The following is an 18,982-nucleotide window of genomic DNA, read 5'->3' on the forward strand; positions in this document are numbered from 1 at the left end:
AGCTCACCCATCAAATTCATTTTTTCTCTTCTCATTTTCACAACCTCATCCAAGCAATAACAAGCTCCATGTTCTTGTTTATTCAACTTAAACTCTTGTTTGAGTATAGAAATTACCTCATGACATCTCAGTCTCATAGTATTTTTGAATCAATTTATCCTTCAAATTCAAGCTTCTCCTCAAATCAGTGAGTTCTTCTCTCATAAGTGGAAATAACTGAGTTCCCATAATAAAGACGGGGTTGTCAAACCACTCCCGAAATCTACAACCATAATTCTAAAATTATGCACAAAAACAAAATCAAAATCAAGTTAAATCATGAACCATAAATCACAGCCACTTGAGCAAAAGCAATTAATAAATCCAAGATTACTTACATGATGATTAGAGCATCAATAGAAATGTCAAACTGGTAACATATCGCGTCTGTTGGAGATACAAAAGATGTTGAATGTAAACAGCCTATCGTCAGAGTTATTTCTGAAAGTCAACATAAACACACTCTCATGTAAAAATAGATGATCTCAGATTACAAACTCACTTTTCTACAACGTAAGTTTCTCAATGTGTAACATTCATAATACGAAATAACAAAAACTACTAATACCTCTATAAGGTTCACCACTTCCTATCTCAAGCACTAGAGAAGGAGATAAAATAGTTAACAACTCCAATTTAACTCAATATATTATTTGCTTATGATTTTTCCAATTTGTTTGTTCATACATCCATAGCCTATAACCAACTTTTGCTGAAACCTAAAAGAAACTAAAATTTGAGGATACCCAAAGTCTTAAAAAGCCAAATTTTGTAAAATATAAAATTCGATGAATAATCAGCAGTAAAAGAGAGGGGTCTTCTATTTTACCTTCATCATCGATGAAGAATCAGAGGGAAGGGAGACCACAGGGGAAGTAAATCCCATCGGGAGAAGCTATTCTCTTCAGGGCATCAACGCCTCCTCCTCCGGCATCAGATTCTTGAACACGGCTAGAGTTCTCATCGATTCGCATCTTGTCGAGTAGTGAACAAAGAGAAGGAGGATTCGAGGAAATCTGAAGCGAAGGAAGGACATTGAGGATCGTTTCGAGGAGGCTGAGGAAGAGTAGATCGGCGTCAACGTCGATGGCCGCGGTTAGGTCACCTCAGAGGCGGCAGGAGAAATCGGTGATTGTGGAGGAGGATGTGATTCAGAGAGGAGAGGGAGAGAGGGCAGAAAGGTTTTGAGGGGAAGGAGAAGGGGTTGAGGGTATTTTTGGGTATTCCTAATTAATGGCTCACTGTGTTGTCTTGGAAAAGAAAAAAGGGGCTGAAACACAAGTATTTCTTGTGTTTGGGGTTTTGGCACCCAAAAAAAATTACGGGGGACCTAGTCACATCCCCTTTATTTTTTGGGGGCCTAGACACAATTTTCCAAAAAGAATATCTCAACATAATATATTTTTTAGAACAACTATTAACTAACTATTGCTAAGGCATTAGCTAGGCTCATAAAACAACAAAAAAATATTAAATAATGAATACATGCTGACTTGTGATGAACAAAAAATATTATAAAGTGAATAAATACATGTTGACTTAAATCATACCTTGCTGTTGTAGAGTCCAATAGCAGCAAGTATGAGGCGATCACCAACGAGCTTCCTGCAGAAACCAACCATCTGCCCTCGAGATATTTTGTGCTCCTGCATCAAAAATTATCACCAAAATCTTATATTTAAAACCCAGTTCCTAAAATATTATTTTAAACTAACCAAAAACCCTTTAATTACCATCAAGTCGCTGTAGACCCTCCTGAGGAAGTTGATCTTGTTCGTTGGTAAAAAATTTGATACTGCGTAAATCAGCTTTGTGAGTGGTCGGATAAGCATTTTTTTTTTTGTTAGTGTTGCCGGCCATAGTAAATAGTCTTCCACTGATACAAACAAATAAGGAAAAAAATCAATAAACATTAAAATTAAACGAAACGAAAACGATATTTGTATAAGGCTTTTCACATTTCATACATAATGTAAAAGTTGTTGGATATTTTGTTGTAGAAAAGACAATTTTGCCTTTGTGAATACTCCCACATTGGAAAATGAAATGAATAGTTGGTGGTTGTAATGGTTATCCTTGTATTAGACTTTGAATAGTGTTTTGGGTTTTGTATTGTTTGGGCTTTGTATATCACACGCGCCGCACCGCACACGCCACGACGCGCGCCACACAGCACCACACATTTTTTGTTTTCTCTGGCTTTATTTTGCACGTTTTTCACGTGTGTAACGGCTGCGGATTTATTACGTAACAGTCGACATTATGGCAAACGTTACAGAATTGATTGCTGGATTTTGTTCTAGCTTGTTTCTCTTCTCTACTCTGCATATTATTTCTTCTATATTTTTGGTTTTACTTTTTGGTCAACTTTCTTCATCTGAGCAGAAGCTTTGTTCTCTCGCCCGAGTATAGAGGTCGGCCGCTTCCGGGGTTTTTAACCGCTAGGGGAGAGAGGATCATCTGTGTCAGGACGATAGGCGGATCATTAATCTTCTAGGGCAGTGATTACACGACTGCTCCCGTTCAGATCAGATTTTATTGTTTTATTTTATTCAGATTTATATGCATGCTATAATCTTATTTGATATTTTTTCCAACAAAAGTTTTCCTTTTTAAGAATGAGCTGGAGATATACCCCGTATTTAATCGAAGGAGAAATAATAGAGGCACACTCTCCACCACACCTACCCTCCTGCTACAGTGCACCGGGGCCCACTTGAGATTTAAATTTTAAATCTCAAGTGGGCCCCGGTGCACTGTAGCAGGAGGGGTATTGACTGCAGAAGATATTATGCGCGGCGGAAGCTTTCTCGTGCAACACGAACAATAACTCGAACTAAACCACAAACAATATGCAAACCACAATCACAGCAAGAACAAAATATTTACGTGGTTCGGCAAGTTGCCTACGTCCACGGGGCAAGGAGGGGGGAGTTCTAACTATTAGAAATCAGAGAATACAAGTAGGATTACAAATCTCTCAGATCAAACCCTAAAATAAAGCTCTTGATCTCTCATAACTCTCCCACAATTAGATGCAACAATTCTCTCTCAAAAGACTGCTCAAATTCGTACTTTCTTAACCCTAACAAAACAGGTTTAGGAATATATATAACTTACAAAACGAATCGGGTCAAAAACCTGAAGCCCAGCCCAGAAACATCGTCGGTCGACCGTGCAGGTCTCGCGGTCGACCGCGGCGGTCGACCGAATCTCAGTCCCGAGAGCAAAAAGACTTACAGTCAACCTCGGTCGACCGCGGCGGTCGACCGCCACCGTTGGCGTGCGCCCGCGGCGGTCGCCCGCTGATCTGTCTGTCTTCTACCTGCTGATTTTCACCTGTTTACTGTCATTCTTCAATTCTCCACCTCGGCGAATGTTTCCACCAAAACTGAGCCGACACCAAATCATCCAATAGTCCCTCAACAAGTCAGGGAACCAAACTAGAGCTGAAACGCGATCTCCCCCCATCTGAATCAACTGATCAAACAGGCTACATCTGAAAGACTGCCTACGTATCCTCTTGCCCAAGGAATCAAGCCGAACGTAGTTCACCCAAATGGCATCCAAAGGCCTCAGCACTGAAGGATGTTCAAAAGCTTCAAACAATGACCAAATTTCACTCCTGAAACAACTTTGGTCAACATATCTGCAGGATTGTCATTTGTGTGGACCTTCTCTAATATGACATCTCCATCATCCAAAACGTCACGTACAAAGTGGAATCTGACGTCGATGTGCTTCGTGCGCGCATGATAAACCTGGTTCTTCGCCAAATAGATAGCCGACATGCTATCACAATATACTCGAATAGTCTCCTGAGCGATTCCCAAGTCCTCCAATAATCCACGCAACCATAAAGCCTCCTTAATAGCTTCAGTAACTGACATATACTCTGCCTCTGTAGTAGAGAGAGCCACTGTGGACTGAAGCGTACAACGCCAACATACAGGTGCACCTGCCAATGTAAAAGCATAACCTGAAGTAGACCGGCGTTTGTCAAGATCTCCAGCATAATCTGAATCCACATATCCAATACAAGCCTGCCCATCCTTCTCATCCTTCTGAAATACTAAATCAACATCCACGGTGCCTCTAACATACCGTAGAATCCACTTCACGGCCTCCCAATGACCCTTCTCGGGGTCGTGCATGTATCTCGATACCATGCTCACGGCCTGTGATAAATCTGGCATCGTACACACCATCGCATACATCAAGCTACCTACTGCACTGGCATATGGAACCTTCGACATATAATCTCTGTCCTCTACTGAAACAGGTGACATCAACGCTGAAAGCTTGAAGTGGGGAGCCAATGGTGTACTAACTATTTTTGCATTGCCATCAAAGCTGAATTTCTTCAACATCTTCTGCAAGTAGCTCTTCTGTGTAAGCTTCAAACTCCCTTTCACCCTATCTCTCTCGATCTCTATACCCAATATCTTCTTTGCCTCTCCAAGATCCTTCATCTCAAACTCGGATGACATCTCATCTTTCAACTTTCGAATAGCGGAAGAATTCCTGGAAGCAATAAGCATATCGTAAACATATAAAAGCAAATATATGTACTCACCATCATGTAGCTTGTGCATATAAACACATGGGTCATATGGGCCCCTCGTGTACCCTCGGCCAATCATAAAGCCGTCGAATCTCTTGTACCACTGTCTTGATGACTGCTTCAAACCATAAAGAGACTTCTTCAGTTTACAAACCAAATCTTCCTTTCCTGCAGCTTTGAAACCCTGGGGTTGTGTCATGTAGATCTCCTCATCTAAATCACCGTGTAGAAAGGCTGTCTTCACATCCATCTGGACCAAATCCAAATCCAACTGTGCCACCAACGCCAATAAAATCCGTATCGACGAATGCTTCACAACGGGTGAAAATACCTCGTTGTAATCAATGCCCTCAAGCTGTGCATATCCCTTGGCAACCAATCTGGCTTTGAACCTTATGTCCCCAATAGAAGATCCCTCCTTCTTCGCATATACCCACTTGCAACCTATAGCCTTCTTACCCTTAGGTAGATGTGCAAATGTCCAAGTATCGTTCTTCTGAAGAGACCGCATCTCCTCCTCCATAGCTTCCCTCCACCTGATCGAATCGGGGCTAGACTCTGCCTCTCTGAATGTGGCTGGAACCATATCGTCAACGACCTCCACTGATAATACATATGCGACCATGACATCATTATACCTAGCTGGCTGACGAATCTCTCTCCTCGGTCTATCTGCTGCAATGGACCTCTGAACATGACCCTGTTCATGAGTCCCATGATCCACTATATCCTGTATCTATCCGGCTGTCATCTCATCTCCTCCCAGTGTCACCTCTGTAGGAGCCTCAATGGATACAGTGCTCTTTGGAGTGGGTGGAGTCACATCATCCTCCGCCTGCTACGATATCTCTCATGTCTGGTCTCCCTCCACCTGCTGAGGGGCTCGAGGCCTCATCATGTACGCCTCGTCAAATGTGATATCTCTGCTAATAACTATCTTCTTGTCCTGTGGATCCCATAATTTGAAGCCTTTAACTCCATCTCTAAATCCCACAAAGACTGCTTTCCTCGCTCTCGGATTTAATTTACCATTACTGACATGATAATAAGCTGGACACCTGAATATCCGAAGCGACTCATAGTCACTAGCCACCGAACCAAACCAACGCTCCAAAGGAGTCTTCCCGTCTATCGAAGTACACGGTAACCTGTTCACGAGATGGCTCGCATAAACTACCGCCTCAGCCCAAAAGGATCTAGGTAATCCACTCTGTGTCATCATACACCGCACCTTCTCCAGCAAGGTACGGTTCAATCTCTCAGCCACGTTGTTCTGTTGCGGTGTCTCTCGAACTGTGAAGTATCTTCTAATGCCGTGATCCCGGCAAAACTGCAGAAACGGATCACTCTTGTACTCTCTACCGTTATCTGAACGTAGAGTCTTCACCTTTCTACCTATCTGCAGCTCCACTTTCTTCTTCCACTCCACAAAAATATCCAGGACCTGATGTTTATGCTTCATCGGGTATACTCAATTTCTCCTGGAATAATCATCAATGAAAGTGATAAAATAGTTGGCTCCCCCAAGAGATGTGTTCTTGGAAGGACCCCAAACATCTGTGTGAATGTAATCCAAAGTACCTCGGGTGTTATGAACAACGGTGCCAAACTTCACTCTAGTCTTCTTCCCAAGTACACAATGCTCACACAGCTCCATCTTGCAGGTCTTAGCATCTTTCAATAGCCCATGTTTTGCCAATGACTGTAAGGACTTATCACCTGTATGTCCAAGTCTCATGTGCCATAAGGTGGTAGTGTCCTCCTCTGTAGTAATAGAAGCTGCCAGACCCTCTGTAACTGTCTTGCCCTTCAAGTAGTATAGGTTGTTTTTCCTGACACCTCGCATCACCACCATAGAACCCTTCGTGACCTTCACTGTAGCATCCTCTAAGATCACTCGATATCCTGCTACCTTCAAAATCCCAAGAGAAATGATGTTCTTCGTCAACTGCGGCACGAACCTCACTTCCTTCAATTCCCTCACTACACCATCATGCATCCTAATCCGGACTGAACCAATACCACCAATAGGACATACGTGATCATTACCCATAAGCATGACATCCCCTCTTTCCAGTTCCTCAAAGCTAGAAAACCACTCTCTCTTAGGGCAGATGTGATATGTAGCTCCCGAATCCATCATCCACTCCGTGGAATCCGCATAGCAAACCGACGGTAATGCAGGGCATGAATAGCCTGAAGAATCTGAATCTGAATGCTCACCAATAGCTTTTGCAACATTCACTTCTGAAGCTTGAGCAGCTTTCCCCTTATTCTTCCCGGTTTTTGCTTTCCACTTTGGGTAGTCAATCTTCTAATGTCCTTCTTTTTTACAATACCGACATTGATTTCTACCAACACTCTTATAGGCACTCATATTCCTTGATTTTGAGCGGTTGAATTGGCGACGGTTTGGATCTCGGCCTCGAACTGCTAACGCATCTCCCGATGCCTTCTCGGAGGGTTCACTATCACTCTTCCTCAACTCATAGTTCACCAAAGCTGAGGTCACCTCCTTGTAGCTGACTGTAGTTCTTCCATTGATCATAGTGAGAACGAACGTACCATAATCATCTTCGGGCAACGAACACAGAAGTAGCATCGCCTTGTCTTCATCCTCAACTATAATATCAACATTGACCATATCTGAAAGTAGCTTAGTGAAGTTGTTGACATGCTCTCTGATGGAAACTCCCCTCTTCATCTTGAACTGGTAAAATCTCTTCTTCAAGTAAAGTCGATTCTCAATTCTCTTCGTAAGATATTTCTCATTGAGTGTTTCCTACATCTTCTTCGCCGACGTCTCGTTCATAACATCATAAATAAGATCCGGCGTCAAGAATGACCTAATAACACCACAAGCTCTACTGTTCATCTTTCTCCAAACCTTATCCTCCAACTCTACGGGTTTCTCTTTTAATTCAAGAGTCTCCTCCAAATTCTGTGCATCCAAAGCATCCATCACCTGACATCTCCACAATCCGAAATTGATCTTGCCGTCGAACTTCGGAACATCAATCTTTGTGTTATTGATGCTCAGACTCTGTATCGCCTTTGTAAGAGACGAACCTGACGTGCTTGCATCTCCCATGTTGTCGATCTAGCTCTGATACCAATTGTTGTGCGCGGCGGAAGCTTTCTCGTGCAACACGAACAATAACTCGAACTAAACCACAAACAATATGCAAACCACAATCACAGCAAGAACAAGATATTTACGTGGTTCGGCAAGTTGCCTACGTCCACGGGGCAAGGAGGGGGGAGTTCTAACTATTAGAAATCAGAGAATACAAGTAGGATTACAAATCTCTCAGATCAAACCCTAAAACAAAGCTCTTGATCTCTCACAACTCTCTCACAATTGGATGCAATAATTCTCTCTCAAAAGACTGCTCAAATTCGTCCTTTCTTAACCCTAACAAAACAGGTTTAGGGATATATATAACTTACAAAACGAATCGGGTCAAAAACCTGAAGCCCAGCCCAGAAACATCGTCGGTCGACCGCGCGGTCGACCGCCACCAGATCCGAAGACTACCAGGATTCGTGCACGTTGGCGGTCGACCGCTGATCTATCTGTCCTCTACCTGCTGATTTTTACCTGTTTACTGTAATTCTTCAGTGTGCATCTCCAACTTTTTATTGGAACGGCTGTAATGTAGAAAACCTATATTTTATAAAATTATCAACATTATTTTCACAACCATACGAAAATAAACGTGTTGCATTTCCAACAACAACAACAAAAAATCATCGTAAAAGCAGTGGAAGAAAACCTTAAAAAATGAAGATGGCTCTCCAAATTTATTACAACTAAAAGATTAGAATGAGTAACAAAAAAGTAAATATTTGAGAAGAGAACCTTATAAGGCAGAAGAACTAACTAATTGGGCTCGGGTAGCCTCAAGATATCATCAACATGGTTATTTATAGGGTGAAAGATTCAATTCTCCAACTTGGTCAGTAAGAAAATTGATGAATCAAATAATTGGTATATATGGAAGAAAACTAACGCTCGAATTTGCTCCTCAAGCTAAACCATGACATTGAACTTAGGCATGTTGATATGTGGATGCATTGTATTTTAACTTTCCCATGCACAATTTCCCAAAATCAATACTATATCCCTAAAAATATTGTTACTTTGATTAATATTTATATGAATGAACTTGATGAGAGTTTGTCAATATGTTATGTAGGAGACATTATAGATTGAGTGATGAACATGAAAATATGAAATATGTTTCCTGAGATCAATGTGCATATGAGCTCCATGTATACATACTTTCTTTATATAGCATGGGAAAAAAAACTAACACAACCACCTTTGGAGTCTATAAATGCATGACAAGGTTCTTCCATGTAATCAACCAAATAATCTTTAGTCATTAGTAATCCGTAGTTTAATTAAGATAGCTTTTTAAATAAGTTTGAGCATTGTTTACATAACCACGAAAACTTTTTAAATATTAACCCTTCTATAAGTTTGGGAAGTTCAGAAAATTGCTAAAACATTTTAAAAAATTTCTCAAGTAACTTGCAAAATGGTGTTATGCTATATTATTTTTTGAATGAAAATGCCCTCAAAAGCAAAAATTATCCCCTCCTCCTCGCTAAAAAACCATCAAGAAAAATGTAACTACTAATTTTATATAAAACAAAACAATAAAAAAAATAACTTGAATGTTTTTTAATAAGTTGTTTTAAGTGGAGGAATGTATTTTGGATGGGACTCTCTATTTTCGTGGGAGGACTAATGTACTATCTTCAAAACCATAATTTTAAAATTTTGACAGTTAAGTGACAAAACTCACTAGATTTCTTACAAAAGTTATTGGAAGTATTTTAGCCATTTTAACGAACGTGATTTGCCAATGACTCATCTTGTTAATTTTGTGTGTTTTCTGACGAAACTTATCAGAGCATCTCCAACCCAACTCCAAAAACCCAAAATAGAGCAAAAACTGCGCCAAATCTTCCTCCAATCGGACTGCAAATTCAGCGCCATTTTGATGAGGTGCTACAGTGTTGCGCCAGATTTGGCGCAGCACTGTAGATATGAAGATTTTGGTTTTTCCCAAGTTTACCCTTATAGTTTGTTATAACAAATCAAATATTCCAACTATATCCCAAGATTTTGGTTTTTCCCAAGTTTACCCTTATAGTTTGTTATAACAAATCAAATATTCCAACTATATCCCATTTTATAGTTTGTAAATAAAATGATAGTTTGTTATAACAAATCAAATATTCCAACTATATCCCATTTTATAGTTTGTAAATAAAATGAATATTATTTTTGGTGTAATGGTTAGAGATGGAATAGTGATTTGGTATAAAAACTACACCAACTTGGTGTAAAAACTACACCATTTTAGGTTTTTGGGTTGGAGATGCTCTCAGAGAGGCTAAGTGTCATTTCCAAAAAAATTTGGTGTTTTGTCACAAACATCTAAATTTACTGGAGATTTTCAAAAAAATTTGATAGTTTAATTATAGCAGACCCCTTGTGCTATCACTCAATTTCGAATAGCTCCCCTGTCGTTTTATTTGAGTGAATAGGCCGCCTGAGCGAATTCTTTTGACTCTAAAAATCGTTAAAAATGTTCGGCAAAGTTTCACTAAAAATACGTATTGACACGCTTGTCCCAATACTACATGCGGTATATTTGACACACGTAGAACTACAGTGATCTACTTAAAATGGGTGATAGTACATTGGCAATTAACCCTTTTATTTTATTTTATAGTCCAGAGAAATACACATTTAAGATATTATTCTAAGAAACCCCCCAATTCTTGACCACGTTACGAAATTTACCCTCAAATTATATCCAAAAGTACCCCCCCCAAAAAAAAAATCCTCCCTTGACGCTCCTCGGCAATCTGACAATCCCCCTCGATCGGCGAGGCTGCAACGGGCGCAGGTATGAGCAATCTAACCCTAGATTCTCAAATCGTGATGAAAATTACCTTTTTTCTCATTCAATTTTGACCCAAAGGCGAAATCCATGGTCGTTGACATAGATCTAGGTTCGTTTTCCAATGTTTTTAGGCTCATTTATCATGTTTTTTTTTAATCGTTTAAAGTAGGCTTCAGTAGAGGCTCATCTGAATTGGATCTGAAAAATTTGGGATTCAGTGTCCAAATTAGGGATGCTTTTTTTTTCTTTTATTAGATTAGATGCAAAATTGATGACTAATGCGCACTTGAACTTTTATCTTGGTTCTCGAATCCCATGAATCAAAGGGAAAGTTTAGGGTTCCCATTAAAGTTTGGGTGAAGAAAAGATTGGAAATTTGTTAAAAGACATGGGCCTATTTTACTAGAATCAATAAATTGGGTTCCTACGAGTTTTAACTCTTGAGATAATTTGAAGTGGAGTCTACACGACATGTTAGCCTTCCGTTGTACATTGGAAATATGTGTTTCTGCTGTAACTGTGCATTTGTTAAGCAAGCTAGACCTAGCCATAAGAGGACATAGTTTGTATTCGTGGGATGAAGATTGAACTCAAATTCTTGTTTACAGATCACACGCATTGGAAATGAAGCATAGAAACTGTGTGAAGGTTATATTCTACAACTAAACTTTACTCAAATGATTGGGAAAGAAGCCCTCAAAATTTTTCTTTTCTGCGTATACTAGAAGCTTGTGCCTATTTGCCACGGAATCACTAGAACAATTTTACAACAGTAGAAATGAAGAGCACCTAAGAAACGATCATTGAAGTTTAGTTGTGCGCTATATACTGTTTTTGGAACATATTTGAACGTATTCATATAGGATTAATGTGGCTTGATGTGTTGTTAAGTATTCAGCCAATCAGTTAGGATATGGGGCGTAGTGTTGGTGTGCGTTGTAGGGCTCTTGACGTGTGTCACTTGAGCTCACACCAGGCCCTTGTTTGGTTATTGAAGCAAATGAAAGTGAAAAGTAAAGTCGGGAGATAATTCTATGCATTAAACATAATTGAAGTTAATTGTTGCAGTTTTTTTTTTTTTTTGCTGGTAGGTTCTATATATGAAGGCATGCCAATTTCTAATCAAATTTGTACACTTCAGGACTCAATTCGGCGGCTTCTCCTTGAAAAATGTTGCAGAGCAAGCAAGCAGAGGAATCCTTTGTACCATTGTTTTGTGGTCTTCCCGATGACCTCTCCCTTCTTTGCTTGGCTAAAGTTCCCCGTCGCTACCATCATGTTCTTAGATGTGTTTCAAAGAGATGGAGAGCCTTTCTATCAAGTGAAGAATGGCATTTTTGTCGTGGGAAGTACAGTTTAGAGGAGGCTTGGATATACGCCATGTGTAGAGACAAATGTGGACACAACTGCCTGTACGTATTGGATCCAGAAAGGCATAGCTGGAAACACATCGATACCATCCCATCTGCATGCTTAAAGAGGCTGGGCATGTCATTTGAAGCTTCAGGAAAGAAACTTTATCTATTGGGTGGTGGTGACGGCTGGGATAAAGATTGTGCAGATGATGTTTTTTGCTATGATCCTTCTGCAGAGAGGTGGAAAGAAGCTGCTAGAATGCCTACTGATAGGTATCTGTGGTGCTTATATTCTTGTCTACTTGTTATTGTAACTGCATCTTCCAATCAGAAATATCCTATGTTGCATGGACAACTATATCATGAAGCCGTACCCGTACCTGACACTTCTTGTACCTATAACAGACACCGAGACTCCTTGAATAGTTTTTGAATGTACCCCTACCTGACACTTCTTGTACCTATAACAGACACCGAGACTCCTTGAATAGTTTTTGAATGTATGCATATCTTTATTCAGAAGCATACTAAAATATATGATACATGTTTAAGTTTAAAACCATCGCCACAACACTTTTTGGTTACTAGAACACTTTGATTTTCACTCTTTGATGCATCTAATATTATCCAAGTCCATGCTCTTCCTTTCTATGTATCACCGCTCTTTTTTGCTTCCTTCCTTGCTAGTTTATATTTCTCAAATTTTTTCTTACTCCTGCACTTTTGCCAGTCACACTTTAATTGATTTTTTAACTTCTTTATGTTATTACCAACTCTCTTTACCATCTAATCTAAAACTCTTAGATGATTCTGGTATATATTTAGCCACCTTCTTAATACAAGAAGACATACTACTACACATAATATTAGTCTTGTTATCTATATTCCATACATCTCCTTCATCATCTTATCTTTCAAATGAACTACAAGCTTTCCTTTTTAAGTTCCACCATTGAGTTCTTAGTCTATTGTTCCTATTAGTTTTTGTATTTCACTTCTTAATAGCAGTGTCTAATATCATCAACCTATGTTGTGTGGTTAAACTCTCTCCATGTATAATTTTAAGATCTTTGCATGTTAACCTACCTACCCTTCTAGTAAGATAAAAGTCTATTTGATTGCTATTAGAACTACTTTTAAACGTTATAAAGTGTTCATTCATTTTCCTAAATTGTATATTTACTGTCATTAAATCATTCGACATAACAAAATCTAAAAGCCTTTCTCTCATGTCGTTCTTATCTCCATAACCAAAACCTTCATGTATCTTCTCATATCCATTATTATCCTTGCCAACAATGTCCATTAAGGCCTTCCACAAACAATTTCTCTCCTACTAGAATTCCCTATACCAATGCATTTAAGCTATACCAAAATTCCCTTTATTCTAGGACAATCCTATTTTTGGTGCATAAGCACTAACAAAATTAAGAAGTTAATAACCTCTACTCTAATCCAACTTTTATTCGTATTATTCTATCTCCAACTCTTTTTACATCTACAAACTATCTTTTATTATGTTTTCTACAAGTATTCCCACTGTATTCCTATCCTCCTTTTCTCCCATGTACTAAAGTTTATATCTAGTCTTTTCATTTTCTCTAGATTTTTTACCTATCCATTTAGTTTTTTGTAAACAAATTATACTAATCTTTCTACTAGTCATGATATCTACTAATTCTATCGTCTTTCCGGTCAGAGTACCTATGTTCCGTAGTTCTTTTCTAAAAGTTTCCTGCCCTTTTCTTGCTCCATAGATTTTTTCTAAAAGTCTACTGCACTTTTTCTTGCTTGTGACATTCTAATCTATGCCTAGTACTTTTTGGCAATCTATTAGAGGATTGTAGTTTCTTAAAACGTCATTGCGTACTTGTCATTACACCCAGGTGACATTGATGTAATGCGTAGCTTCTGGGGAACACCCTAGCAAACCGTCATTGCCTACTTATCATTGCATCGGGGTGGCATAGATGCAACGCGTAGCAGTGGGGATGCCCTCATTGAATGTTCTATAGGATTCATCATGTGTATGTAGTTAAGAAACGAGCAGATTTCCAATTTATCATATATAGCAATATTTTATAAAGTACATAATAAAGAAACGTAAAAACGTTATAGGAACTTTGATTCTCATGACATGTGAATGAAAAAATAATATCTACCTCATGCAAATTATTAACTTCAATGTGTGTATGTGCGCATGTGTGCGTGTCCCCTACCTTTTACAAATTTTTCTTGTCTTTCACCTGCACCCATGCCCATGCAACATAGGAAATATCGAACATTATGTTCTTGAGAAGCCAAATAATTTAGTTCGTCATTATGAAAGCTTATTTGTTATTGTTTGAAGATTTCATTGCATCAAACTACTTTGTCCATGAAATTTGATGTAGTGATGGACAAATTACATATGAGTGGATTTGGGGTTGTGGTGGTGGAGTAGGAGAGTGGGTTATGGAAGGCAAGTGGGTGGGTAGAAGGAAGAGTAAAAAGAGAGGAGAGAGAGAAGGATATTATTGGTATTTAAAACAAAAGTGATGTAAGAAGGGGTCGAGGAAAGCTTTACAATTGTTGGGTTTTATCTCCTTTGATTAGTCAAATTTGGGGAGGTCTTGAAAATATATAGGGGTGGAAGCATTTCTTTTCCCCATTTTATAAAAGAAAAGCTACAATTGGCACATTTTCGTTTTCAATAGGGAACTGATTCCAAACCAGACTAAAGAAAATCTCAAATTTCAATGCCTCAGGAAAACATTATTGATTACAACCTTGCTAATGGCATAAATCTACCAAGACGGTTTGCAAGGGTCAAACATATAAGCATACAACCACCGTGATTTTATCCCACGTTTTTGTGGTCGGCTGAATCCTATTTTTCTATTCAGTTCTACTAAAGTTAAGTTTATCTGCTCCCGTAAGTTTATCATTATCATATCCATCAGATAAGCACATCCAATTTCCTTTGTGTAATTCCAGGTGCTTCTTTCTGTCTGCAGCTGTGGACAACAAAATCTTTGTCACAGCTGGCACAGGATCAGGCTCTCCGACTAAACTCAAAGAATGGGATATCTACGACCCAATATCTAATAGCTGGAGATCCGAAAGTAATCCAATGCCCATTTCAGACCGTTTGAAATCCACTTGTTTCAATGGCAAAATATATACCTTCCACAAAACATGGTACAACAAAATATATGCCAGAGTCTATGATCCGCTAAGCAAAAAATGGGAAGATATCCACAAAGAAATTGCGTCGTGCCAATTTGGGCCAATGGTAATAGTCGATGGAACTTTATACATGTTGGATGAGACTTCGGGGACAAGGCTAATGATTTGGGATCAGGAATATCAACTCTGGGTCCCACTTGCTCGGCTCTCCTTGCAGCTGACTAGACCTCCGTGCCAGCTGGCAGCCATCGGCAGGAAAATTTTTATTATTGGTACAGGGCTGAGTACTGTGGTGGTTGACGTGGATATGGCTGTGAATGCTAGGGGGATATTGGTGACCTCTTCGTTTGCTCCTCGTGATGTTGATAATGTTGATATTGTTGGTTGTAAGGCCATTGCCATTTAGACTTCAGCTCGTGAAAGACTCAAAACTTCCTCAGGAGATGGTTCTATTGTTGTCTGATGACAAGCAGCCGAAGTGATAATGTGTACCTATGAGTAGTTACAAGTAAAAAGAATCTCTTATGGGTGCCGTTCTCTGCAATTGTTGTTATAATTAGCGTTGTAGCGGTTTTTCGATGAAAGAATTGAATCAAGCGTCAGTACTTGCGAAAAATATCGTTCGCCGTGTAGGAGAGATTTGCAGGTATCTGGTGATCAGTAAATCGTGTAGATAAAATGCTAGTAAAGACTTGGCCTGCGAAAAAACTATGACATTTCCGAAATTATTTCTACGGTTGTCCGTCGACAAAGAAGGCGAGCGGGTTGCCATTTTCGCAGTTGTTGTTATGATTCATTAGCGTCATTGTGGTTCTTTTAATTCCTTGCCTTTGCGAATGGCAATGGTTAATCCTGCGGAGAGATTCGCAGTGCTTGTAGGGTTTTTTGTTGCGGTATAAAATCTCTACGGATTGTTCCCATCAGATGTCTTGAATGCTCGAAAACCAAACTCGATTACAGAAAAGAGAGAGAGAAAGAAACAAAGAGGATAGCATTCTACTAGACCCATGAAAAGAAAAATTGAAAAAAAAAATTCCTTGGCCAGAATATTGAGCTCAATAGAACTACCAGCCATTACGCTGAATAAGCAACAAAAAGCTCTTGAAACCCCCAAATATAGCTCTCAAGCAGCTGGTTAAAATTAGCATGTAAGTGTATAAAATCATTCCTAAAGTTAACAGCTATTCTTTTAAACAATCAATCTGTAGAACTTCTCAGGATTGCTCCAAAACGCAAGGAAACGTGTACTTACGTGTGGATCTATTATATAGGTGTATGGTGAATCAAGTGAAGTAAAGTTAATGTAATGTTTTTTTCTTTTTTTTTAATATAGGAAATTTAATGCAATGTTGAGAGGTCATTCCTAAGCCATATATACGTAAATGAAATAAAATATTAAAAAAAAACTTTATTCTGAATTTTGGGGCCGGCTATATGAATTATAAGGTTCCGTTCAATTCTATTACAGGCCATCTCCTCCACTAAATTAAGTTTTATTATATACTTCTTAATTGTTTTCAACCTAAGTTTTTCTAGGTCTACCTCTAGCCCTCTTTTTCCCATTAACTATAGTCTTATCGTTTCTCCTAATTAGTGCATTTAGTGGCCTCCATCGTACATGACTAAACTATTTCAATCAATTCTCTCTCATTTATCCAAACCTTCGTATGAATGCATGCCGTTTCTTTTTTTTTTTTTTTAGTGTATACCCGAAGGCCATCAGAACATTCTCCTTTTTGCTATGCTCATTACTTTTTTTTTTGGACATATATTCTAATAGTCCAACATTCAATGCATACATAAATACAGATTAATTGATTGAGAAGAAACTTGTCTATGAAATATCTGCAATAGGACTTGGATCTAGGACCAGGATACCTCACTAATAAACCACGTTTTATTCAAAATTCCTTTCTTTTGAGTTGTTTTCTTCGATTTGGTTCACCTTTTACAGCAACGAAGTAGATGAAAATTTCCAAAGAATAATCAATGTAGGCCATTTGCATTGCCGAACACATCTTTCATCCTTTAGCAATTTGGGGACTGACATAGAATGTGAAGATATGGGGGACTAATATCAAAATAGTTACGATTATAAGGGACTAATAACGAAAATAAACCCTATGTTAAAGTTACGTTATGTTACACGGCGTGTTTTAACTAAGGATCAGTTTGAAAACTTGGAAATTAATTTGGTTTAGTTTTGATGCAGTTACACTAATCTAGATTAGACTAAACTAGTTTCTTTTGAGCTAGTTTTGAGTTAAACTTAGTTTGGCTAATTTTAGATGAAACTGGTCTAAAACTAAATATTGTTTGGTAACTAAATACACATTTGTATGAAGATAGAGTTCCAATTTGATAAACAAATGTATATTTTTATTTGTCAACTTGGTAATGACAATATATTTTCTCCTTTTCTTTTGTTCTTTTGGGGCCAAATATATCCAGTTAGACTTCAAACCAGGGAACAAATTTTTAAAAGGAACTTTTTTTCAATTTTATATAGCAAAAATGATCTCATCAGAAAATAATCTGCAAAACCGATCCTTTTCTTCGGAAAAGGATCGGTTTTGCAGTCGCGAAGTTTTTCGAGCTACACGGGACTGCTAGTCCCGTGTAGTTTGGTCAGCAATTGAAATGCACGGGACTAGAAGTCTCGTGCTTCTTCTTCTACAATTGCTCCCGAGAGAAGAATGAAATGTACGGGACTGCTAGTCCTGTGCATTTCAATTGCTGGCCGAACTACACGGGACTAGCGGTCCCGTGTAGTTTGAAAAACTTCGCGACTGCAAAACCGACCCTTTTCCGAAAAAAATGATTAGTTTTGCAGATTATTTTCTCATTAGATCGTTTCTACTATATAAAATTGGAAAAAAAGGGTCCTTCTAAAAATTTGTCCTTTTTTTACGGCCCGGTTATGAAACACAGTTGCGCAAGACAAAATCTAGTTTAGCCCAATTTTTTTGCCAAATTAGGACCGAGTTATTGGTTTGGGCTTATTTACCGAAAATTGATTTTAGCATTTTGCCAAATAGGCGCTAAGATCCAAGTCAAAACAATATCGAGAAGATTTTGACTAAATTATCAGATGGATCTATAAAGTTGTACATTTTTACCAATAAGTCATAAAAACCGATGTCGGCGACAATAACACTAAATAAAGTGACACACTTAACCAATAAGATCTATTCCGATCACGGGTTTTTTATTTGAGCGGAAAATTTTAGGACTTTTTGCATATACCTTTCGCATCTCTCATATTTACATATTTACCCCTACAGATTCTACTATTTGCAAAAAAAAATATATCCTTACCTCACCTCCTCCTCTACTTTTTGCATATATACCTCTCAGAGCTCTCATATTTACATATTTACCCATATAGATTCTACTATTTGCAAAAGAAAACATATCCTTTACCTCACCTCCTCTTCTCCCTTCTCCTCCAACCTTACTCCCTCTTCTCAATTTTTCTCCCCCCTCTCCTCACTCTTTTCTACCCCTTCCCTCCTCATCCCTTCTCTCCTCCTCTTCTACTCCTTCTTTCATTTCAGGTAAATATTTGAGGGCAGAGAGGAGAAAAGAGGAAGGAGAGTAGGAGGAGAGTGAGGGAGAAATAAGAGAGAAGTTGAGAAGAGAGGGGAGGTTAGAGATTGGGAAGAGAGGAGGAGATGGTGGAGAGAGAAATATTTGTTTTTTTATAAATAGTAGAATCCGAGGGTATAAATATATAATTTTAAGAGATTTAAGGTGTTTATATGCACAAATTCCTTAATTTAGCGAAGGTTTTAGGATGAAGAGCTGAGGAAAAGCATTAGCCTATTTAACCCATTTGTTAGCCCAAAAAAGTAAATTATTTAGCATGTGGGCTATTTTTTTTTTAGTTCTTTTGTCTTATAGTGCTCGCCAAAATGAAGGTTTTAAGTTTA

At 38.6% G+C, this 18,982-nt stretch overlaps 1 protein-coding gene across 1 annotated transcript; it reads left to right on the forward strand.

The window, feature by feature from the left end:
* Positions 10,447–15,578, forward strand: LOC109825878 (F-box/kelch-repeat protein SKIP4-like). The gene is made up of 3 exons (XM_020392788.1): positions 10,447–10,530; positions 11,669–12,155; positions 14,859–15,578. Exons 2-3 carry the CDS (start codon positions 11,698–11,700, stop codon positions 15,454–15,456), a joined length of 1,056 nt encoding a protein of 351 aa, XP_020248377.1. The 5' UTR covers positions 10,447–10,530; positions 11,669–11,697; the 3' UTR covers positions 15,457–15,578.

The sequence above is a fragment of the Asparagus officinalis genome, chromosome 10 (assembly GCF_001876935.1).
Source record: "Asparagus officinalis chromosome 10, Aspof.V1, whole genome shotgun sequence".
Taxonomy (NCBI): Eukaryota; Viridiplantae; Streptophyta; class Magnoliopsida; order Asparagales; family Asparagaceae; genus Asparagus; species Asparagus officinalis.